Source organism: Polypterus senegalus, chromosome 12, assembly GCF_016835505.1.
Source record: "Polypterus senegalus isolate Bchr_013 chromosome 12, ASM1683550v1, whole genome shotgun sequence".
NCBI lineage: Eukaryota > Metazoa > Chordata > Cladistia > Polypteriformes > Polypteridae > Polypterus > Polypterus senegalus.
In genome coordinates this window covers 45,953,810-45,978,798 of record NC_053165.1, presented here as the reverse complement: position 1 = coordinate 45,978,798, position 24,989 = coordinate 45,953,810, and the positions used below count along the sequence as shown (strand labels likewise).

Here is a 24,989-nt window from a genome sequence, read left to right as displayed (position 1 = left end):
TTGAATTAGTAGATTTAAAACCCAATATAAAAATGTTATATTCGGTGAAAAGTGCTGCATGACAGAAATAAGAATTAACTGACTTAAACAGTTACATGTTTTGAGTCACATTGTTCTGAATGTAATCATTTTATTTTGGAAGAGCTAAAAATGTATAGTAACTAATGGAAGAGAAATTAAAGAGATGCCTTTATGCGCTTGTGTTGGATGAATATTTTGAAAAGTCTCTTTCTAGCAGTGTGTCTTTTGCCTGTCTCAAAATGTAAGACATGACAAATTCTCTTCATTCTTGAATTATATTTTTGCAATACACATACCAGAATCTCAGGTTCTAGGTCTGTGTGTCTTCTTGTTTGTCTTTCTTTGCTCTCCTTATTCAATTATCCATTATCCCAATTTTCTGATCCATCTTGTCATCTTGGCCACACTTTCTTCTAGTGAGATTACAAGCCATCAGATTCTATCCTGGCAGCAACAGCAATGATTCATAAAATGGTGTGTTGAAGACTAATAAGGGCACAGTAACAAACCCACCTCATTCAGCGTGTGCCAGCTTAGAGCCACAGTCAGCCTAGCAGATCAATAACATAATCAAGACGGATGCCTAAAATAATACTCACTGATTAAACGTATTCATCAATGAAACAGCAGGCAGAGATAAAACACCTAATGTATATTGTAAGACAGTAAGCATTGCAAACTGTTCTAAAATCTGATCCACAATAATACAATTGCATACATAATTATAATTAAGTATTGTATCAGTGGACAAGTAAAAAGCAATCTGGCTCAAATAAGTCAATGGAGTACCACAGTTAGGCTTAGAAATAAAGGACATGGCGCCTTCAGGTTCTGAGCTATGACAGTCATACAAATTCAGAATAAGTGACGTACTTTGGAAAAAGACCCTCTGACCTTTGAGTTGATCGCTGTGGATTAATTTTGTGTTATTTATTACCATGCTAGTGGGTTTGCTTGGATGTCGCTCGGATTGGAAAAAAGTAAAACTGTTTCCGTTTACTGTTTAGCAATTCATTTATTATTTGAATATTGTTCCAAAGTTAAACTGGCATTATATTTGCTGCAAATCATTTATGATACGACGTTTTTCGCTTCGTCAGTAGGAGCAGGAACGTATCATTCTTTCCTGATCCTACTCTGGAACAGGCGACTGACTTATAGCTAGTAGTGTGAACCGCACGGCTCTGTGAGGTAAACTCCAGGAAATTTAAAGGACTGTCCTTGCGCTTTATTTGTGGACATCGCAAATGCAAGACGTTCTGGGAATTCGAGTCGTTTGGATCCGAAAAAGAGTTCACTGGAAATTATTGGTACGATGAAAACGTCCTCTCCCTTCCCGTTAGAATAGTAGAAGCCTCGTGTGGATGATGTGACAATGTTGCCGCATTTCTCACAACCTTGATATATATATATTTTTTTTTTCCGAATTAAATTAGAATTTACTTTTTTCTAATTTTTCGAATAATGCTCATGCATTTAAATTTGATATTAATTACCGAAACTGTAGCTTCTGGATATTTACTCTTCCTCTCACTTGGTCAATGCGTTGTGACGAACATCCGGACAGACTAACTTTCTTGCTTATTTAATATACAACACAAAAGCTTGTGTTTTTATATTTGTCTATCTGTCTTTCAAACTGTTTGTCTAAGCAACTTGAGCATGGCAAATGATTCATATAAATATCTATCTATCTATCTATCTATCTATCTATCTATCTATCTATCTATCTATCTATCTATCTCTATCTGTTATACAGTATAGTGCCTTTCACATCTATCTATCTATCTATCTATCTATCTATCTATCTATCTATCTATCTATCTATCTATCTCTATTTGTTATACAGTATAGTGCCTTTCACATCTATCTATCTATCTATCTATCTATCTATCTATCTATCTATCTGTTATCTATAGTGCCTTTCACATCTATCTATCTATCTATCTATCTATCTATCTATCTATCTATCTATCTATCTATCTATCTGTTATACAGTATAGTGCCTTTCACATCTATCTATCTATCTATCTATCTATCTATCTATCTATCTATCTATCTATCTATCTATCTCTCTATTTGTTATACAGTATAGTGCCTTTCACATCTATCTATCTATCTATCTATCTATCTATCTATCTATCTATCTATCTATCTATCTATCTGTTATACAGTATAGTGCCCCATCACATTCTATCTATCTATCTATCTATCTATCTATCTATCTATCTATCTATCTATCTATTATACAGTATAGTGCCTTTCACATCCATCCATCTTTCTATCTATCTATCTGTTATACAGTATAGTGCCTTTCACATCTATCTATCTATCTATCTATCTATCTATCTATCTATCTATCTATTATAGAGTATAGTGCCTTTCACATCTATCTATCTATCTATCTATCTATCTATCTATCTATCTATCTATCTATCTATCTATCTATCTATCTATCTATCTGTTATACAGTATAGTGCCTTTCACATCTATCTATCTATCTATCTATCTATCTATCTATCTATCTATCTATCTATCTATCTATCTATCTATCTATCTATCTATCTATCTATCTCTCATTTTGCCTTCCCCATCCATCTCTCTAACCCTGCAACAGATTGCCGTTCTTTCCCGGCTCCTGCCTTGTCCCTATGCTGCTATAGGCTCTGGCCACAGTCACCCTTGTGGATAAACTTACATGTAATTCTTTTTCATTTCTATGTCTCCACCCTGTATTTGTATCCTTCTCTAAATTCTGATTCTGTCAAAACGGACTCTGTTGTTTACCTTTTAGTTAATGAACAGGTAGTTCTGCCTCCATTTATGTTATTCCGTTTCAACTGCCTTGTTTTCCTGATTGTTTGTGCGAAACTGTGTTTTTATGTGCAGTGATTGTGTAATTAGTTATTTGTAAGGTTTTTATTTGCGTTTAACCTAAGCGCTTTTCTCAGCACTCTGTGCCTGCTTTCGTTGAAGAGCGCAATACAAAAATAAACTCTATTAAACGTTTTATAGCATTAAGCGTTGACATAGAAATATTGCTTGTTTTTTTAAAAGGGCTAAATGTGTTTTAGATTGAATGATACATAGATCTCGATATCTTTCATAGAACATTTTTTGTGATTATCTGTGAGGTATTTTCTCTCAATAACTGGTATGGAGTACACTGAAGGTATCAACTGGAACAATATGTGGTTCTTTGGAGTGATACCATTGGGGAACCAGAATGGTTCCCTAAAGATTCAACGTTCCAGAAAGGGCATTTTAAAAAAAAAAATATTATTAACAGTCTCCCTAAATAATCGTTTTGTGAAATACCAATGTGTTCCTGGTATTAAAATGGCTCTTGCTGTGCACAGTAACACAGACTAAGTTCGGGTTCTCTTCATCTCTCAGTGTCCTGCTTGATTTCTGTTTTATGCACATAGTTGGAGCTTTTTCAAAACCCAAAGATCAACTTCACATGCAAAGAATGCTGTGCAAAATGAAATGCCAATCAATTGTTCTACAATAAACCACACAACCCAGTTACAACTCGGTTAAGAATAACAATTTTAAAGAGTGCATTATTAGATGTATGAAATGATCCTATGAAAACCCTAAATACAAAGAGGACTGTTTGATTTATGTTAGGTAGATTGCCTAGAGGGGACTGGGCGGTCTCTTGGTCTGGAACCCCTACAGATTTTATTTTTTCTCCAGCCTTTGGAGTTTTTTTTGTTTTTCTGTCCACCCTGGCCATCGGACCTTACTCTTATTCTATGTTAATTAATGTTGACTTATGTTTATTTTTTATTGTGTCTTCTATTTTTCTATTCATTTTGTAAAGCACTTTGAGCTACATTTTTTTTTGTATGAATATGTGCTATATAAATAATGTTGATTGATTGATTGATGTAATGGTGCATTTTAATAAATTCTCGCTTGTCATGGCCGATTCTATTATATGTTGGTCGGACATAGTAAGAATTCCACCGTACTCTGTGCTTATGACACTACTCCTCCATTTATTATCTATTCATCCATCCATTCATCTTCCAAACCTGCTCATCCTGTGCAGGGCTGTGGGGCAGCCGGAGCCTGTCTCAGCAACCATTGGGCGCAAGGGAGGAACAGTCCCTGGACGGGACGCCAGTGAATCATTGAGCGATCATACTGACAGACACACACACGTACACTAGGGCGATTTATTATTATTCTAATTATTATTATTCACTTTTTCCTTAAGGTGGCTGAACCATTATTATTCAGACGGAGACGTCACGAACAATACTGGGAGATTCCCCTGGTCTGTTTCGACCAAGCTTCCTTTAATTTAATGTTGTCTCCTCTATAAATGCTACGTGACTTACATATTCGTGCAGCCACTCGCACTGGAAACATTATTTGTGAGTCGGCTCCCTCAGTTTCGTGCCTCCTCGACACAACTCCGTTATTTCATTCACTCGCACAGATGATTTCAGTGGGACAGCTGACACATGCCGGCCGTTTTCAAAGCCAGTCCCGCCCCGCAGTCTGGCGTTCCGCTCCGCACTTTCAACTTGCAGAGAAGTTTGTCCGTCACTTCAGTCACAGAGCGGTGCTGCTGTACCAGTCAGAGTGGCACTGGCGTGAAGTTCAGAATTGGGTAAGTGCCTGTGATGGCTGATTGAGGTCGCTTCACTGGTCTAATACGGTTCTCCCAGAGCTTGGGGTTCAGGTCGTACTGTCCCCGCTCAGTTAAAGTTTACTTTGCTGAAGTGTCAGGCTCCTTTCACAGTCGCGTGCACGGCGAGTGCTCCTCATGGGCACCCTTTCAGGCGGAGACTGATAGACAGTGCATCTCACAGGAAAGTGACTCGGGTATTTGTGCTCAATGCAGGTCTGAGAAGATCAGCCATCCAGGCGGCCGCTGGTCATCATGAAGAAAATCTTCGCCCTACTTCTGTGCGGTGAGTGTCCGAAAACGAGCGGGGCCGGCCGCTGCGGGACGCGGCGGTGCTGAGACGAGCAAGTCGCGCGCATTGATCCCAGTTATTTTTGTATGCTGACAGAAAGTCGGCTTTGATGGTTTCTTGCCATAATTAGAGGACGCCTGACACGGTTACCCGCATCCCAGAAGCAGTGCAGTTTCAAGGGCTTTTGTGTGTAAACGGTGGAATAGTCAATGTAAACGGCTTGAGGTTATACATGTGTTTAAACTGGCCAGCCCCTGCATTTTCTGGCAGTGTGGATGGAAAATTTCGTTCCTCCTTACTAGTTTTAAACTATTCAGTCGAGTTCACTTTGTAAAATTTCAGAACTGTATGTGTGGGCGTGTCGTGTATAATTGTGTCTTTTGTGTGACTTTGTAACACTGTCTAGCATTAACTTCTGTAAATACTGAATTTTAATTTCAGAAACAACCTGCTTACGTTCTCTGATAAACACTACAGGTGAATGGCAAGAGCATTAGAAGTGTGTGCTGGGAACTTTGTTTGTGTGTGTAACCCTAACAGTGTGTGTGTGTGAGAGAGAGAGTGAGAGTGTGAGTGCGGACACTCCCGAGAGCACGTGGACTACTCGTGAATACATCACTGATATATACGATATAGTATATGGGATCTCCAGCAAAATGTACTCATGAAGAACAATCCACGTTAAGTGGTATCACATCAGTCTTGGGACCACACACTGGAGATGTGGGTTAGAGAACTGATTGATAGATGAGATGTAGAAAGTAAAATAAACTAAACAGCCCAGCAAAATAAGTAACCAATCCAAATCAATTAAATTTATAATCTCAGTGACATATATGTTAGATTAACTGGCAACGAAAATCCAATGGATGTAAGTGGCCGTGAGTGAGCGTGTAACTTTGCCCCATGATGAAGTTGCATTATAATCTCATGTTTTACACCCAGTATGGTCGGCACAGTGGCCACCTTCTCACACCCCTCAAATCTAAAATGATTCATAACACAGATGGGGTGAATGAAAAATAAACAAACAACACTGTAGCTGACTTTATCGGACAGGTGCACCATTAAATAATAACCAACAAATAACATTTCAAAAGAGCTCAGTTTGTAATACATTGGCATTTCATAATACAAAGTTATAAAAGATTGTCCACTTGATTGTTAAAAATGGTAGGGCTGTCTGTAGCTTAGGGCAGTTAAGTCGTTTATGTGCAGAGCCTCACCCCACCCTGTGAACAATGATTGGGTGGGGCACGTAGTGACTCATGCCATACACACGGAGGTGATCAAGGGGGCAAGATACTCGTCTCTGTCTTCAGATGGAAACCCATTTAGAGGAACTTTTTAGCTTTTCTCAAAAGCCAAAAACTTTTAAAATCCCTCTGCATGTACCTTAATTTTACTTTATCTATCTATCTATCTATCTATCTATCTATCTATCTATCTATTCATTATCTATCTATATCTATCTATCTATCTATCTATCTATCTATCTATCTATCTATCTATCTATCTATCTATCTATCTATCTATACTAAGATGAATATCTATCTATCTATCTATCTATCTATCTATCTATCTATCTATCTATCTATCTATACTAAGATGAATATCTATCTATCTATCTATCTATCTATCTATCTATCTATCTATCTATCTATCTAGTTCTCTTTGCATGGGGTATTTAATATGTTTAATCAGGCTGTTTTTGTATCATTAATTTAGGACGTGAATCTTCCAAATGTATTCTGTCATCATTTCTAAGACTGCTTATTAAGGCACCAAATCTGAATGGAATGCCACTGCATCTTAGTGCACACTCACACATACTGTATGTCCCCAGTTCTCCATACCTACAGTAACTGCATTTGGGATATAGGAGGTCAACAGAGTTCCCTGGGTGAATTTATGTGGACACGGTGAGAATGTGCAAACTTTAAGCAGGCTGACATTTAAAGCACAAGACTTTGCAGCTTTGTGCCAGCAATGCTATCGTTTAAATTCTGTGGATATTCCAAGAGCTGAATCTTATTCTAAACAGGTGGTATTTGTGGAGCTTTCATTACTCGATGGCAGAGATTTTTCCATTTCTTGTCACTCTTATTTGTTGCTGTTGATTTATGGATTGATCCTTTCTAGAATGTGCACACCTAGGACAACTGGTATTTTGGCTTCACCACTCTGTATATACTTTATTTGGTGTTTATGTTACATGTCTTCCTTCATAATATGTAATTACTAGGGGGCTTTGCCCCCTGTTTGCTTTGCCTGCCAACCCCAACCCCCCCAAGCACTATGTGATGTTGTGAAGGGGCTGAACAGACCCCAAGGAGACGCGGCCCCTCCTCTGAAACCCCTCTTCAGCGGTGATACAATGGGAAAGAAATAGCAGTTGTTTTTTTTACCTCCTCTTTGTTCGATCAGCTGCTGGCTTGCTGCTGCTCCTGTGCAGCGTGATCTGCATTTTGTGCAGCGATTCGACCGTTTAAAAGTCACTGCCTTGTCTCTTTTTCCCCCAGACATCCTCAAACACTATCCAATCTCTTTTCGATGTTCCGTTCTTTCACCTAGTAATATTTTCCATTTGCGCTAATGTGATCTTTACTCTCATTTTCTTGAGACTTTTGAATTTTCCTACTTCCATTATCTCTAACCTACTCTGCATGTGTATCACGGGACTTGCTTCCAAAGGTTGTAAGTCTGACGTGACTTGCCTGTGTTGTGGGACGTGAAAGTGTCTCTCTGTCTCTGTCTCTCTGTCTCTCTTCAAAAGATCATATCTCGTTGCAAGATTTTTTTTATAATAGAGAGATATTGTAGCACACTAAATTCATAAGTTGAAGTGTGTTTAGAAAAAATAGCTTTGGAATGAATTCACCTTTAGACTCTTACAACTGTTTTGTCAAGAACAGGCCTTTCAGCCCAGCAATGGCTGCCATCCTAAGTTCTGATTTTCACTAAATTGATATCAGTTTACCATCTACCACGCTACTTGGATATCTGTGTCAAGAATGACTTTGTAATATTTGTGTAAAATCTATACCTACTAAGTGTTATGATCATATTCAGATATTATTATTATTATTTTGACAGATTTGTTCTAACCAATAACTTTTTAAGGTTAAAGATTTCATTTATGGCATTAGTTTGCCATGGATTCATATATTTATTTTGAACCATTTCTAACACCATTTTGTTTTGGTATTGGGCATCGTCATTTTGTGGACTTCTCGTTATTCCACGTTTCCAAAGGGCATATCCTCAGAGGCTGAGACTTTGATGTTACAACATGGCGAGTTGTTTTTTCAACTGAGACTGTGGATAAAACAAACCTTTGTGAACCAATTTGCTTTCTAAAAAAAAAAGCTCTCTAGTTCTTGATCTGTACATTTCCCTTAATGATTCGATTTGGACATTTTTGCTTCCTTTGATTTTCATGATTTCCACCCTTGCTTTGCTTATTGAGTGCGTCTCATTGTCTGGTCATCTCATTTCTTCATGTTAGTCTCCAGTAGCATAAGTTTCTGTGTGTTTCCTTGTATTCTTGTTTAAAATATCATTTTAAGGTACCATCTGGGATCCAATGCACTAATTCCCTTCAAAATTCTGCAATTATATTACTTCATAATCTCTGCTTGCTTAAACTAAAAAGGTTCAACTTGTTCGATATTTCCTAATAACTGAAGCCCTAGACTCAAAGATATTATTTAAGCTTAGCCTTAATGACTTGTGTTATAAAAACTGTTTCACCTAACATCTTAGTAGCCTTCTTAATGGCTCCTGTACACTGTCTGCATGTAGATAATGACATGCCCACTGAGACTCCTAGACTCTTGTCATAAAGCATAATTCTTAAACAGTATATATTTGCTACGGTAAATATTTGCTTACCTTAAATTTGATTTGACACAAATTTGTCCACATCTGATTCTGTCCAGGACCATCTGTTACAATTCAGTACCTAACTCACATCATAACTGTTTGCTTTCAGCCAGTTTTTCTGCCATCTTCACACTTTTTTGAGCAAATGGGAATGACAAGCCATGTTGGGATAACTGGCTTGTTCTCATCTGAAGAGTCTTATGTTCCCTTATTAATATTTGTCTCATTTTTCATGTCTATATGATATAAATTGGGTGGCGCAGTGGTAGCGCTGCTGCCTCGCAGTTAGGAGACCCAGGTTCACTTCCCGGGTCCTCCCTGCGTGGAGTTTGTATGTTCTCCCCGTGTCTGCGTGGGTTTCCTCCGGGCGCTCCGGTTTCCTCCCACAGTCCAAAGACATGCTGGTTAGGTGGATTGGCGATTCTAAATTGGCCCTAGTGTGTGCTTGGTGTGTGGGTGTGTTTGTGTGTGTCCTGCGGTGGGTTGGCACCCTGCCCAGGATTGGTTCCTGCCTTGTGCCCTGTGTTAGCTGGGATTGGCTCCAGCAGACCCCTGTGTTCAGATTCAGCGGGATGGATGATATAAATTAAATGGTTATTGCTTTAAATTCAACCACGAATTAATTGAAATGACAAAAACTTGTTTTGCCAAAGGATTAATATTATTTTAAATAAGAAGACGCTTATAGGCAAGTCAGACTGGAGAGTCTGCACTTTATGATGCTGTTTATAGTTGTATAAAATTACATTTACGCATAGGTCTTACTCAGAACGGTGAAGAAAAGGCATGACACATTCACAGGATCACTACAGAAATAAATATGTAAGATGAACTACATGCATAAAATGGTGCGATTTACCTTCTACTATACAGACACTTCAACAAGAGCCTTGAGCACCAGTGTACCTACATATAAACCCCAAAAGTCACGCTATCTGGTATGGGTGCACTTTTATTACTTACTTCCTTCCTTCACTGCTGACCAGAGGCCTCACTAGGGCACATCATCAGTGATGTTACCTGGGGGTCATTGGGTGTTTTGGGGTTTTCGAACATCAGGCACTCTCTCCAAGGCGACCCTATGGGGAGTAATCAGTTCCCGGCCTGCACCCTAGCAGCAATCCACATATCTGCTCTCTTCATCCAAAGCCATCAAGATGTTTTCTCAGCTGTCTCCATGATGGTACTGATAGCTCTTCTCTTCCTCACTAATATAATGTCGCTTGTGACAAAGGCCCTCGCAGACAGACTTTCCTACAAAACTCAGACAGCACACCTTCACAGGCAAACACTTCACCTTCTAGCCTTTAGAATGGCAGGTGCTGCAAAGGCCTTCCCACTTTGCTCTTTGTCTGTCTTCTGCACTTGCACATTTATAACATTTCTAGTTCTGTCTTGCAGACCTGGTGACCTACTTGCCCAGCCTATTTACCTGACTCTGTTTTCTCTTTGTCTCTCTCACACATTCTCTCTTTTTCTACCACACTTTCCCTTGCTTACTCCATCCCACTTGCTCTGTTACATTCCTCGGTTACACTTATTTCTAGCTCTCTATTGCACTGGTTTTCTCACCAGGCCCATTTCTTTACATCCTGTTCTACTTTTATAATCAAAATGTATGCTTTTTAAAGAAGAAGATGATTTGCTATGGAATTTGCTTGTGGTCAAGGAGGTATACTGTGTGAATTCATCCAACAGATTAAGAACACTCAATACTATAAATTAAGAGCACATATCTTAATAAAGTAGCATCTGACAGTCAGGCATCTGGTATCAATAAAAATTGAATTTGCTGTGCATCCAATTTCCTCATGATGGAGTCTCAGCACTGACTTATCTCATTCTAGAAACAGTAGTGAGTACATAAGAGATGTCTAAAGCTCACCTTTGCCATAACAGTTAGTGTTATCAGATATTTCGCATACTTTTTTGCAGAAGTGTGACTGATTTAGTGCAAGTGAAGAGGCAGTTTGCTTCCCAAGATGAAGCTCAAGCCCATCACAGAGTACTTGCATGCCTCACACGAGTGTCACCGGTTAACCATCTTACATGTCATTGGGATGTGAGAGGAAACCTGGAGAAAATGCTTGGAGAAAAACCCACACACACCTTTAGGACCAAAGACAGACAGACAGACAGACAGACAGACAGACAGACAGACAGACAGACAGACAGATAGATAGATAGATAGATAGATAGATACTTTATTAAAAACAATATTAATTAAAGAGCAATAAAAAAAAGCAGTGCAAGTTAAAAAAATTAAGGTGGAGAGTGTGAGGCAGGTGTAACAGTCTATAATCTTGTATAATGTTAACGTTTACCCCATGGTGCAATTGAAGAGTCACATAGTGTTGGGAAGGAACGATCTCCTCAGACTGTCAGTGGAACAGGATGGTGACAGCAGTCTGTCGCTGAAGCTGCTCCTTTGCCTGGAGATGACACTGTTCAGTGGATGCAGTGGATTCTCCATGACTGACAGGAGCCTGCTCAGCGCCCATTGCTCTGCCATGGATGTCAAACTGTCCAGCTCTGTGTCTACAATAGAGCCTGCCTTCCTCACCAGTTTGTCCAGGCGTGAGGCGTCCTTCTTCTTTATGCTGCCTCCCCAGCACACCACCACGTAGAAGAGGGCGCTCGCCACAACTGTCTGATAGAACATCTGCAGCATCTTATTGCAGATGTTGAAGGATGCCAGCCTTCTAAGGAAGTATAGTCGGCTCTGTCCTTTCTCACACAGAGCATCAGTGTTGGCCGTCCAGTCCAATTTATCATCCAGCTGCACTCCCAGATATTTATAGGTCTGCACTCTCTGCACACAGTCTCCTCTGATGATCATGGAGTCCATGAGGGGCCTGGGCCTCCTAAAATCCACCACCAGCTCCTTGGTTTTGCTGGTGTTTATTTGTAGGTGGTTTGAGTCGCACCATTTAACAAAGTCCTTGATTAGGTTCCTATACTCCTCCTCCTGCCCACTCCTGATGCAGCCCATGATAGCAGTGTCGTCAGCAAACTTTTGCACGTGGCAGGACTCCGAGTCGTATTGGAAGTCCGATGTATATAGGCTGAACAGGACAGGAGAAAGTACAGTCCCCTGCGGCGCCCCTGTATTGCTGACCACAATGTCAGACCTGCAGTTCCCAAGATGCACATATTGAGGTCTGTCTGTAAGATAGTCCACGATCCATGCCACCAGGTATGAATCTACTCCCATCTCTGTCAGCTTGTCCCCAAGGAGCCGAGGTTGGATGGTGTTGAAGGCGCTAGAGAAGTCCAAAAACATAATTCTTACAGCACCACTGCCTCTGTCCAAGTGGGAGAGGGATCAGTGTAGCATATAGATGATGGCATCCTCCGCTCCCACCTTCTCCTGGTATGCGAACTGCAGAGGGTTGAGGGCGTGGTGGACCTGTGGCATCAGGTGGTGAAGCAGCAGCCACTCCATGGTCTTCATCACATGTGATGTCAGAGCAACATGCTGGAAGTCATTTAGCTCACTAGAACGTGATACCTTTGGGACTGGGGAGATGCGAGATGTTTTCCAAAGCCTCAGGACTCTCCCCTGTTCCTGGCTCAGGTTGAAGATATGCTGTAGAGGACTTCCCAGCTCCAGCGCACAGGCCTTCAGCAGTCGTGGCGATACTCCATCTGGACCCGCTGCTTTGCTGGCACAAAGTCTCCTCAGCTCTCTGCTTACCTGGGCTGTTGTAATTGTGGGTGGGGATTTCTCTCCTATGCTGGTATCAGCAGAAGAATGGGTGGAGGGTGCAGTACTCCGAGGTGAGAGTGGGTTTGGGTGGTCAAACCTGTTAAAGAAGTTGTTCATCTGGTTTGCTCTCTCCATGTCTCTCTCAATGGTGGCACCCCGCTTCGAGCTGCAGCCAGTGATGATCTTCATCCCATCCCACACTTCTTTCATGCTGTTATTCTGCAACTTCTGCTCCAGTTTTCTCCTGTACTGCTCCTTTGCCGACCTGAGCTGGACTCGGAGATCCTTCTGCACGCGCTTGAGCTCCTGCTGATCACCGCCTTTAAAAGCCCTTTTCTTCTGGTTCAAAAGGCCCTTGATGTCGCTTGTAATCCTTAGCTTGTTGTTCTTACTGGAACTACAATGTCCATACTGCAGTTGATGTAGTCAGTAGTTCAGTCAACAACCTCTTCTCACTATGTGACCCCTGCAGGATATCCCAGTCCGTAGTTCCAAAGCAGTCTCTCAGAGCCTGCTCTGCCTCAGAGGACCACTTCCTGAATGAGCATGTGGTTGTAGGTAGCTCCTTCACTCTTGGTTTATAGTGAGGCTGAAGCAGAACCAGGTTATGATTTGCTTTCTCAATCACAGACAGCGGGGTGGTGCTGTATGAGTCTTTAACGTGCATAGAGTAGGTCAATAATCCTATTTCCCCAGGTCTTACAATCCACATACTGGGAGAAGGCAGGTAATGATTTGTCCAGCGTCACATGGTTAAAATCTCCAGAGATTAGCACAAGCTAATGAATGAATTTGTCTAACGATTATTTTTGTAAATTTCTAGTATCCATTTCCAAAAGAACATAAGAAGTTTGACATAAGAGAGGAGACCATTCATTCCATCAAACTTATACGTTTAGCTAATAGCTAAGCTGCCCCGTCTATCTGCCAGATTCTTCTTAAAGATTGTCAAGGTTTCTGCTTCAACGCCATGTCTTGGTAGTTTGTTCCAGATTCCCACAACTCTTTGTATCATGTCTGTGACCTTATTTATGTGTTTGTTTATTAGGCCAAACTACATGGTAAGAAACAAAAAAATCATGTCAGTTAATAAAACTCTAAAGAATATAGATAGATTATACTTGATATAGCTCACGGGGAAATATAATACACATTTGTGTCAGTAGCAGACATTTACATCTACATATATTTTAAAGAGCTCGTACTCTTGCGTTGAGTATAAATCTTGTGACATTAATTGGTCAATACTCAACTGGGAATTTCAATTTCTTTTCTTATCTTCACACAGATGAGATTCCTCAATGAAGCAAAAGTCTAAATATATTTTTTTAGTCTTCCAGTGTAGGAAGTTTGATAAACTTATGGGCGTGCAGTGACAGATCCATTCACCTTGGATTATTTGGAAACTTTCCTCCTCTTATCTGCATGAATTTTAATGCAGATCTGTCCTGCTGAAAACAGACAGCCGCTCTGTGTTTCTTCGAGAATCCTTCTCCCTTGACACAATTTTTGGCAGTCTTTGTGAGAAGACAGGATTTACTTGAGGCAGCAGCGAGTTAAAGTGCACTGACTGGAGCAGAGCATCGCCATCGAGATCCCATTCACTGCTCCAAGTTTGGCTCTTTGTCGGTGGATCTGGGAGTTTTCATGTACATGTGAGCAGCACTGAGAAATGCGGCCCCAGGTTATTTCTAGCCTGGCTTGTCTCTGTGAATCGTCACTTTAGTTTAGATAACACTCGGGTATCGTTTTCGCTTTTAAAACTTTGTGCAGATTTTATTTTTGGCTGCTAGAAGGCAGAAGTTTTTGCCTTTCTGCCTGAGTTTAAACTTAGGTTTTGTGACTCATAGTTATTTTGATGAGGGAGGTGGTTAAATGGACCTGGGCATATCTTCACTATTAAAACTGCATTAATTATAAATAACAATATTTTGTATTATTATTCCAAAAGTAGACTTAAGAGATTAGAGAGATTTTTTTTTCCTATTCGTTACCATTCTTTGCTTGTAGTTCAACATTTTCTGCACAGAATAAATAGACAAGAAAAACATTTATCCAAACAATAACTAAGGAGATATTTAGTAAGAAAAGATTATAGCACAAACAAAAAGTAAGCTTGACAAGTTATAGTCTAAAAAATTAAATTAATGATGGTATTACACCATTGTGAAACAGAGTGGATTGTAGAGTCCCGAAAATTATTGGGGTGCCAACCCAGCCACCCCATTTAATTGCAAAGTAACACAAAAGGTAATAACCTTTTTAAGAAATAAACAGGCACAGGGGTGAAGAAAATAATGCTTCTTATATCAGCAGCTTTGACTGGGAGCTCCATCCTGTGGAAGGCTCAGGTTGCAAATGAGTTGCCTCATTCCATGGATGGGCTCTTTTAAATGCTTCAGCATGGAAGGGCAGGGCTTGTGGGCGTGATTGTGGGCGTGGTCAGACTGTCTCCTGGGCACTTTTCTCAGAACTGTCAAGGGAAGAGATAAGACAGTTAGTGACAGTGCTCCCCTCTTGCCTCGGGGTGTTGTTCACATCTGTGATCAGTGCCGGCAAGGTGGACCTCAGATGCGCATGCGTGGCTCCATTAACAGTCAGCTCATAAGAAAACAGAAACTGTTCCCAATGTATTTCAATTCAGTTATTTTAGGGGTGCCGTTTGTGCCACCCTGAGTTAGATTAAGAAGGCCATACAATTGGAATGTTAGGTTTTGTTAGGTTAATGTCAAAATAAGTGCGAGATAATCCTACTGGTAACTTGATGATCATGCTATATTCTGTTCTGTGGTTTTAATGCTTTGCATTTTCCTATTAGTTTTTTATTGCGATCACTGATTTTTGTGATTTTCTCTCATAAACATGCATGTACAATACAACTGGAACATCTTTGGTAGTTTATAAGTAGTGGCAGTGTTAGTAGGAATGCAGCTCGGATATACCAAGGACTGTTGTTTAATTTGCAAATGGGGCAGCTGAGCTCAAGAGCCTCATCACATTAAGAACAACTGGCCGCTCCGTAAGCAGGGCAGAAAAGTGTGGCACATTGTCGACTCAACAGATATTTTTGTCTCTTCTTCATATTAAAGTTGGACTGATGAAGCATTTTGTGAAAATGATGAAGAAGGAAAGTGAAGGATTTTGGAATTTGAGGCAGATGTTTTCATGAATAACTGGTGATGAGAATAAGAATTCAGAAGTGTCAGTCAGAGGATCTGCTAGTAGGGCAGAAGGAAATCACATCACAAACATTTGCAGTGATGCATTTTATTTCCACAAATGTTTGTGATGTGCCATCTTTTGGAATGACTAATGCAACACATTTTATTACAACACGCATTACAAAATACATTCCAATAGATGGTGCACTTCGAATGTTAACACTGAGGTCTACCTTTGATTAATTAGAATTCAACCCACCTTAGATGGGTAGCACAGCTAGTTGCTCTCACACACAAAGGAATTAGTCATTGTTGCTGCATTTGTACAGGGTTTTTCAAAACACTGTAGCTTTATCGTCATCAAAAGATTCAGGCGATAAGTGTGATGCATATGCAAATAATTCCAGTCCCTGTATCTTCATTTTACATATTTTTAGTGAAAATTCAAAGCAAAACCAGTTCACATCAAAGTAAAAAAGAAATATTGATTAAAAAAAAAAGAAACGTTCTTGTCTATAATGTTTCTGTTTAGGGCTTACATATCTTGTTATGTTTCTCTATATGTACATACTTATGTGAGATACATGCAGAAAACTGTTTGCCATTTTATCATTCGGTTTGAAAGCAAACCTACATCCCATAGTGTGGAGTGGTGGCTCTGAGGGTAGGGATCTGTGCTGGCCATCAGAAGGTTCCCAGTTCGAATCCCGTAAATGCCAGAAGTGACTCTGCTCCGTTGGGCCCTTGAACGAGACCCTTAACTTGCAATTACTCCATCCCGGGTATGACGTCAATCTGCATCCAGCCCTGCAAGCGAGTCCTCCAACTTGCGGTGAAAACTTGAGGGGTTGGTGGCAGGATTGGCACTCCAACCACCATTAAAAACCTCACACGGTTCTAGTGTGGTGCCACATTGCATGGCTGCACATGGGTCCCAATCCAGGTGGGTTCAGCAACATGCTGCATCAACTTGTGCTCCCAGCCTCTCTCTTGTGCCAGGGAGACCATGTTTCTTACTGATTAATTAACATTCTGTTATTACAAATATAGCTGAGAAAGTTTTATTCCACGTTAGCTTAAAAGATATTACCCAACCTTTTTGGTGTCGTGGCCCACTTGTTGAGTTGCATACAATCGACAGAGCGTGGAGTGCGGATCCCCATTGGTGAATCAAGTATGATTGTCAGGCTTTATGGGTGAGGGGGGGGGTTGTTCAGGTACTAGAGTCTAACTGGCAACCCATCATGACCCTCTACCATGGTAAACAATAGCAGAACAGCAACTCGTGACCCACCAGAGGCAGCCATTGACTTAAAAGTGGATTGCTACCCAGTGGTTGATCTAAGGTTCTATATTCTGTTCTACCAAATGCTTATGTGAATTTTAACATTTTAGTATTAGCTTTTACAGTTATAAATGAATATTATAGAGATGTTGGAATGTGAATATTAAGCAGGCATGCATGTTAGTAATAAAGTCATGCAAAACAACACTGTCGATAGTTGGGCCATCGCTTGCACACTTCAGACCACGGCAGGCCTTCCATCCTCCTCAGCACACCCCGCTGCTCTAAGTGTCGCTCCATAGAAAGTGAAACCTTTTTGAAACATTCCAGTCAGCTGTTCCAAGGGGTGCACATTCCAGAATCAGATGGAAGCTATTCTGAACCTCACACGGTCTTCACGTCCTGCAGTTAGCAGCCTGAATCCTATCTGTTGACAGTGTGGGCCGCAGATCTGCGACGCTTTCCTTAATTATAACAAACCTTGAGCCAGGGGATTATCATCTCTGCTTACATGATAATATGAAGCCATTGAGAGGGACTGAGCTTGTAAATCTTGTTTTCCGTCTTAAATTTAGTACAAACAAAATTGACTCCGATTTGGCTTGTAATGAATGAACTCAGATAAAAGAGATAAAAGAGCAGAAGATCTCCTTTCAAAAGACTCGAGCTTCTGCACATCTCACTCAGAACCTGCTTCCTTTGTTTCGTTTTTTTTTTTTTGATATTTTGTTTAATCACAACTCCTGTAGGGTATTTTGAAGACTTCTGACAGCAGAGGAACGGGAAGCCTGGCTTCTGCCTGTATCTTTCATTATAATAAATCTGTCTGTAAGGGAAACTTGACACTGGTGCTTCAGAGAGAGCCAACGCCCATCCGTGTATAGATATGGTGACCAAGTAAAGCTGGCATTGTCAAGCTAGACATGCTGGCATCGTGATGGAATAGAGTGCCCTTCAGCTTTAAAGTGTGCCAGAAATGGAGAACCCAGAATCACACCCAATGTTTTCATATACCACCATTTTTACTGTAATGGGCCTGGCAATGTAGTGCAGCAGAGCTTTTATTGAGTTTGGCATCCCGGCCAGAATTGGTTTATGCCAAGCACTCATTACTGCAGCGATGATCTTCTACTCCCAATAGCGCTATATTGGAAATGGAGGGTTCACAAAATGGATGGAAGAGTTTCAGAGCTGACATCTGCAGTTGCTAGCTATATGGACATTATTATGAAAAGGAATGGCATGAGGAATGAGACACAAAGCCTGGCAGCATCTTGATAACAGGATGGGAAAGCAGACATTGCAAGTGTAGTCGGTTCACATGCATGTGCAGGAGAGATGGCAGCATGGCGAGGTGGCAGGATTGGTGCTGTTGGATGTATTGTTGACGGGCTACTGTGGATTCCTTTCTTCCTTCCCCCAGCTTTTAGCTTACTGAGCTTTCATTTCTAAACCAGATGGTCTGATGTATCACACAGCTGTTTTCTGCAACAAATGTGTGCTGCTTTCATCTGGGATTCACTATGAAAACTTCCAGGCCTCCAATTTGTCCCGGTCACTGGAGACAGTAGGCTAACATTGATTCAAAAAATAAGATCCAGGCCTCTCTCGGGTGGCAGTGTTTATTTTCATTTTGCCCTGTTATGTGATACATCTTAGCTATCTGCTTTAGGTGAGCAAATGAACAAAGGCAAATGGGATTTTCCTAGCTTGTTTCTTAGAGGACTAACCCTGCTGTGTTTATGGCATCATTTTGAAGCTCCGGGGCTTTGGAACACAAAGCTTATGGGAAGACCTTTGGAACACAAGTAAGAGATGTGAAGGCTCAATAGGATGGAGTCATTCCCTTTGGGTTTGTCTTCCACTGCTGTCAGAATAGCTGAGGGCATCTGATGCCAAATCAGTTTTGTTCAGATTTCATGGCTTGTGCCAGGCCCTTCTGGTTGGGTTCATGAAATTTTCCTCAAGTGCTACTATGGATGCTTATTAACAGCCCCCCTCTCCCACTCCCCTTCCTCTCACCTACTTGACTCGCCTCAGAAGACACCATTGAAAATGTTCTGACTATAGTGGCCCAAAATTCCGCCACATACACATGGAAGTAGGAGTGTGCAATATGTATCGTCTACGATGATATCTTAACTGTTGTTTTAACGATGTGCAAGCTGAAATTATTGAGTATGTCACTCAATTTGCAAGAAGCAAAAACACGCCTTGAGAGTTCACTGTCTCATGTAACCTAACAGGACAGACCACTGTGTGTGCGTGCACGGTCAACACACCACAAGTGAAGCTAGCGTAGATGCCGAAAACTGAGTGAGCAAACAATGCCAGTAGATAGACAGCCTCGCAATCTACGTCCTTAGATTTGATTACAAGGTGTGGATCATCCTCACTTGTGTTGAGGCCGTTTGGCTTTGAAAAGACTGCAATCTGCAAGCTATGTCAGAAATTGTTTGCCGTTAAAAAACAGTGATCTAGTGCGGAGCCCCGTAGGTGTCAGGCAAAAAAAAAAAAAATCCTTTAGGACAAATTATTAATCCGATCAAACAAATTACGGAATTTGTTTGAAAGGATTATTTTTATTTCCATGAGAAGCATATGCCTACTTGTTGTGTAGTATTTCTCAAGCCATCTTGGTTGAGTGTCGTTGATTCCAAAGCATTATTTAAAATACTCGCATAGATCCCTGCCTCCTGGCGCCACTCCATCCCACCCAATGGCTACAGGATTTGGTGCCAGTGATGACACAAGGGAGGGGGCATAAAAGAAAAAAAAAAATCTTTTTCCAGTGTGAGACTTGCCCGGACACCACCAGTCGGAGACCACATCTTTATAAAAGTCACACGTTTATTCATTCACAAGTAAACACAGTCCCAAACACGACACAAAGCACATAGCAATAATCACCCACATTGAACTCAATCCTTAGCCACCAATCTCCTCCTGGGAGCTTTGTCCTGCTCATACTCCCGACTCTAGCTCCCAGATTGCTGGGAGGCGGCGCCTTTTATTCCCGCCCGGATGTGCTCCAGGTGGCTGATGACGAACTTCCGGCAGCACTTCCTGGTGTGGCGGAAGTGCTGCCCTTTGCACCGGAAGACCTCCGGGCGTCCCTGGCAGGTTCCTCCGCCACCTTGCAGAGTGTGGCGGAAGTGACTGTCTCCAGGTTCTTAGACGGTTCTGGCGGTGACCACGGGTCCATTTAGACCAGAACCCTTTTTCTCCTTGTCCGGGGTCCTCTCCTTCTCCAAGGCGGTTGCCCCCTTGTGGCCCGGAAGCTATTCTTATGACCTTTCGGTCCATTTAGGCGTCCCTGCCGGGTCAGAACCCCAGTCGTCTGTGACACCAGCTATTAAAAAAAAAAAAACTAACACAGAAATTCAGAGAAGGTGAATTTCCGGACTGCTATTGAAATAGAGATCAAGAGCTACTCGATGATACCTGAGGTGGACAGTGATGTAATGCCACTTGAGTCGTGGAAAACACAAGAAGCACATTTCACCACATTGGGAAAACTTGCAAAAAAGTTGCTGTGTATCCCTGCCTCAAGTAGCCCTTCTGAGGGGGCTTTCAGCACCGGAGGAAATGTTGTAACGTGTAACCATGCTGCTCTGACGCCAAATGCTGTGGACAGACTGGTGTTGCTGTCACCCAACTTGCAGTTTCCTCATTAGAATTTTACAATTGTTTTATTTTTTCAGATCTCTTTGTGCAATATTGGATAGAACCTGAAGCTATTATTTTGTTTAAAACATTATAGGTTTTAGTTTTTTTGTTGTATCTTTGTGCAATACAGTAATCCCTCCTCGATCGCGGGTGTTGCGTTCCAGAACCCCCCGCGAAAGGTGAAAATCCGTGAAGTAAAAACCATATGTTTATATGGTTATTTTTATATATTTTAAGCCCTTATAAACTCTCCCACACTCTTATAAACATTTCCCGCACAGTTTTACAGCATAAACACTTTGTATTCTCTTAGATATTAGGTAAGATTCGTTGAAATTATGTATGTAAACACACTGTTTATATACAGTAACACCTAAATATTATTTTAAAGATATCGAGCGTCTCCGATATCACATATGCTACAGCCATTACGACAGACAGGCCACCAGCAATAAATACGTACAATGCAGGAAAAATTGTATACAGTAAAATGTGTGTACAGTGACACTAAACGTATGTACATGTAACAAGTACTGTACATAGAAAATTACTTACGGTTACTCACCAACAATGACACAATGACTTGCCCGATAACGATGAGTTTAATTTTACTGCACAACAAAGGCCAGCGTTACGGCTCTTCTAAAGGAGCCCCTTCAGGCGACTGTGTAGCACTGCCGTTGTTCTTCTTCCTGCAGTCTTCAATCCAAACCCCTAAAGCTGATTCCATCCAGACTACTGCCTTATTACATCCACTTACAACTCGTTTTGCACCCTGGTTAAAGGACACTGCGGCTGTAGATCTTATATTCCTTTCCTACTTTTTAAATAAAAAGAATCGTAGCCTCATTGATGCCGTAATGGCGTCCTACAGCGGTGTAGCTGTTCCCTTCCTTCAACATATCCAAAACTTTTACCACTTCGGCAATTGTTAGCATCTTCCATTGGCGCTTGGGCACGGCCCCTGAAGCAGTAGCAGGAGCAGATCGTTTTGGAGCCATAATGAAGGGCTTGATTATGCACAACGATAAACTCAAAAGAGCACAAAAGTTAACTCTTTACACAGTGAAACACGTTGATGCTGAATGAGTGAGACATGACTTCCTGGTTAACGCAGCGGAATCGAATTTGGCGCTCCGTCACTGAGCCAATCAGCACACAGGAACTTAACTGCGTGCTCTGATTGGGTAGCTTCTCAGCCATCCGCCAATAGCGTCCCTTGTATGAAATCAACTGGGCAAACCAACTGAGGAAGCATGTACAGGAAGTAAAACGACACATTGTCCACAGAAACCCGCGAAGCAGCGAAAAATCCACGTTATATATTTAGATATGCTTACATATAAAATCCGCGATAGAGTGAAGCCACAAAAGTCAAAGCGCGATATAGCGTGGGATTACTGTATATGACAGATCTTGTTTAAAATACTATAGTTTTTTCCCCTGTGCAGTATTTGACAGAACTTTGGATTTTTACACAGCAGTGCAGTATGTTAGATTTTTGTACTTGCTTGTATGCTACACAATTCACGTTGCAGCAGAGCAGTTTATGTTAATCCAGACTGTAATGCTCATGCCCTGTAGTTCAATTATGATTATCGTTTTATTCCCTTTGGATTTATATCTTGTTTACTTTAAGGGTAAGTGTCTGTTTAAAATGCTTTCATTATAATAGTATTGTTGGTCTTTGTGTACTTTGTTGTGCAAATCATGTAGGCCACTTTGAAATGGTTTACTCATACTTACACTGTTTGATCTCAGTAATACTTTAACTGGTGATTTTAATGTCTTTGTGTTATTGTATTTTGGTTCTAAGGAAATAAATAAGACCTGTTTTCTTTAACTGTTGTTTCCATTAATAATTCCATTATCCTATTGTGAATACAAAGCTAAATCAATAAGACTTTTACAAACACGTTTTTGAAGGATTTAAAGTATCATGTAATTATCAGTCCCCGGAAATATCGCAAAATATCTTTTTGCCAATATCGCACACCCCTACGTGGAAGATAGGCTTTGTTGTTCCCAGTGCCAGGTGACATCTTTTATTTTCTGTGATCGTAGTCCTTGGAATCATTGAAGCATTTATTAAAGTTCTTTCTGTCTTTGTCCTTCCTTAAAGGAATACTCCACCAAAAAAGTGATAAATCATACTTTGCACAGCAGTGCATTAATGGAATACTCCATTCAGAAATGATGAGTGTTTAATGTAACGTGTGTACTTTTTAGGATGAGTACCCAGAGAAAGCTCTACACAGACACAGGGAGAATGTGCAGGCTGCACCAAGAATAACAAGGCATTGGATTAGAATCGTTGATTTCTTAAACAAATGCTTCACTGTGATGTTCGAAGCCTACTCTGCCATTGGCTCCTACTGCTGGATGGGCATCCTATAGTTTGTAAACAGAGGATAGACTAGGGAAAGTGAGGAGATCGCAAAGGGATTTCAGAGTGCAAAAAGGTGGAAAGTTGATTAACAGAAATGCCATTGACCAAAGAGTGCAACTAGATAAATCCATATTAAACAACTATATATCCAACCATAAAAGCAATAAATATAATCATGTCAAAATCCACAGAAGAAATGTCCAAACCGTCATTCCCAGAGCAGTAAACCATCTATCAAGCTTGACTTCCAACTGTGTCTGTGGATGAGGTCAAGTCACGTCATTGCCACTTACCAGTCCTTCCTCAAGCCGTCTTGGCCTTCATTTTGATAAGCCCTCGCTTCACCTCTGGCATCCTTCTGTCTTCCCTGCATCCTTACACTGCCAATGAACCTGAACTCCTGAGGTGTTGCTCTTCACTACCTCTAAGGTCGGTGGCCGTGAAGAACACACCAGCCCGCCATTCATGCTCCTCTCTGCAGCAGACCAGCAATGATCCGCACTCCATGAAGGCACTCACCTCTCAATACATTGTACTTTTCTCCATCTGCTCGCTTCCTCCCATCCTTACTCAGGTGCACCCTTTTAAACTCCAAGCTGAGCCACGCTTAATTACCTAATCAAACTATAACACGTGTGATGGTGCTAATTGCCTTACCTGCATGTGTTTTACTTCACACATTAAGTGTGACTCTCAGCCCCCACCGAGTATCTTTGCACTTCATGTATGGAATAAAATCCAGCACCGTGACACAAATGTCACATCCATCCAAAAATAATATATATTTTTTTGAATTTTTATGCCCATGTAGTTCGTAGAGGTGGCTAAAATAATTTAATCTCATGTTTTCATGGAAAAACTACATAACAAACTTTCTGGCAGAACGAAACATAATGGTGACCAATGACTACCACCACTAGCTTGATTCAACAATGAGACTGCAAGGGGTACCGCTCCCCTCCACTCCCTCAATCCTTTTATTGTTTTGCAGAATATGGCAAGGCAAGAGACCCACAATTATGTGGCAGAGCAGGGGGGCTTCTGTGATACGGGGGAGTGTGAAAGAGAGTTAGCCAATATTTCCTTTGGCACTGTTTTGGTATTATTACTGATATCCAAAAGCGGGTATCTGTACCAAAGTCAAAATTTTAGTATTGATCCAACACTAGTGCAGTGTGACGTGCTCTATTTTGGAAATACAGATAAAAAATTCTAAAATGAGGATCAACCTTGACATCCTGCCAGCTAACAGAGATGGAGGCATCTGGGTGTCACTCATCTTGAAGGTAACAGAAGGGTGGATTTATTAATTACTTGAAGATGCGAGAGAGTTCAAAAAGAGAAGGATGGCAGGTTAATTGCTGTATACAAAGCTACACATAAAAGGAATACTCCACCCAGACATTTTGTTTTATATTTATGATACTTATCCTATGTAGTTTGAAGTGATGGCTGAGAAAAAGTTTTTATTATATGCTTTCATGCAAAAAATCTCCAGTACTGGAGAACAGCAAACACTGTCAAAAAGTGCATGGTGTGATGGTTAGGGGGAACCGGGAAGCCCCAAACCCCAAACACGAACATGCAAACAATGCCAGGTTTAAAATAACGGGGTGTTTATTACACAAAATACCTTTTTACAAAGAATGCATGTGGTCTCTCCCTCTCTGTCTTTATCGCCTCCAGTTGAGTGTTGCCTTCCTTTCTCCCAGCTACGACTCGCCTGGACAAGGCAGTGTGGTCCCTTTTATTGAGCACTTTCTAGTACTTGCCAGGGATGTCGCAAATAGTAGGGAGTGTAACTCCCTGCAGCACTTACTGACCCCAGTAGGGTTGCACGCCACCGGACTAAAATTCCTGGCATTCCCATGCTGAATGGGTATCAATATCCAGGGCTGCTGCCATCTAACGTTCTGAGGGAACAAACAGCCCT

The 24,989-nt window shown here is 41.0% G+C and overlaps 1 protein-coding gene across 2 annotated transcripts in view; it reads left to right on the top strand.

Moving 5' to 3' along the window:
- The first annotated feature begins 4,551 nt into the window (after positions 1–4,551).
- The window catches only part of lamb2 (laminin, beta 2 (laminin S)), a 202,954-nt gene continuing 182,516 nt past the window's right edge, over positions 4,552–24,989 (top strand). For both annotated transcript variants that reach the window (XM_039771054.1, XM_039771055.1), the window contains exons 1-2: positions 4,552–4,648; positions 4,883–4,952. In XM_039771054.1, coding sequence (XP_039626988.1) covers positions 4,922–4,952 — 31 coding nt within the window. In that variant the 5' untranslated portion in view covers positions 4,552–4,648; positions 4,883–4,921. The remainder of the gene's footprint in view (positions 4,649–4,882; positions 4,953–24,989) is intronic.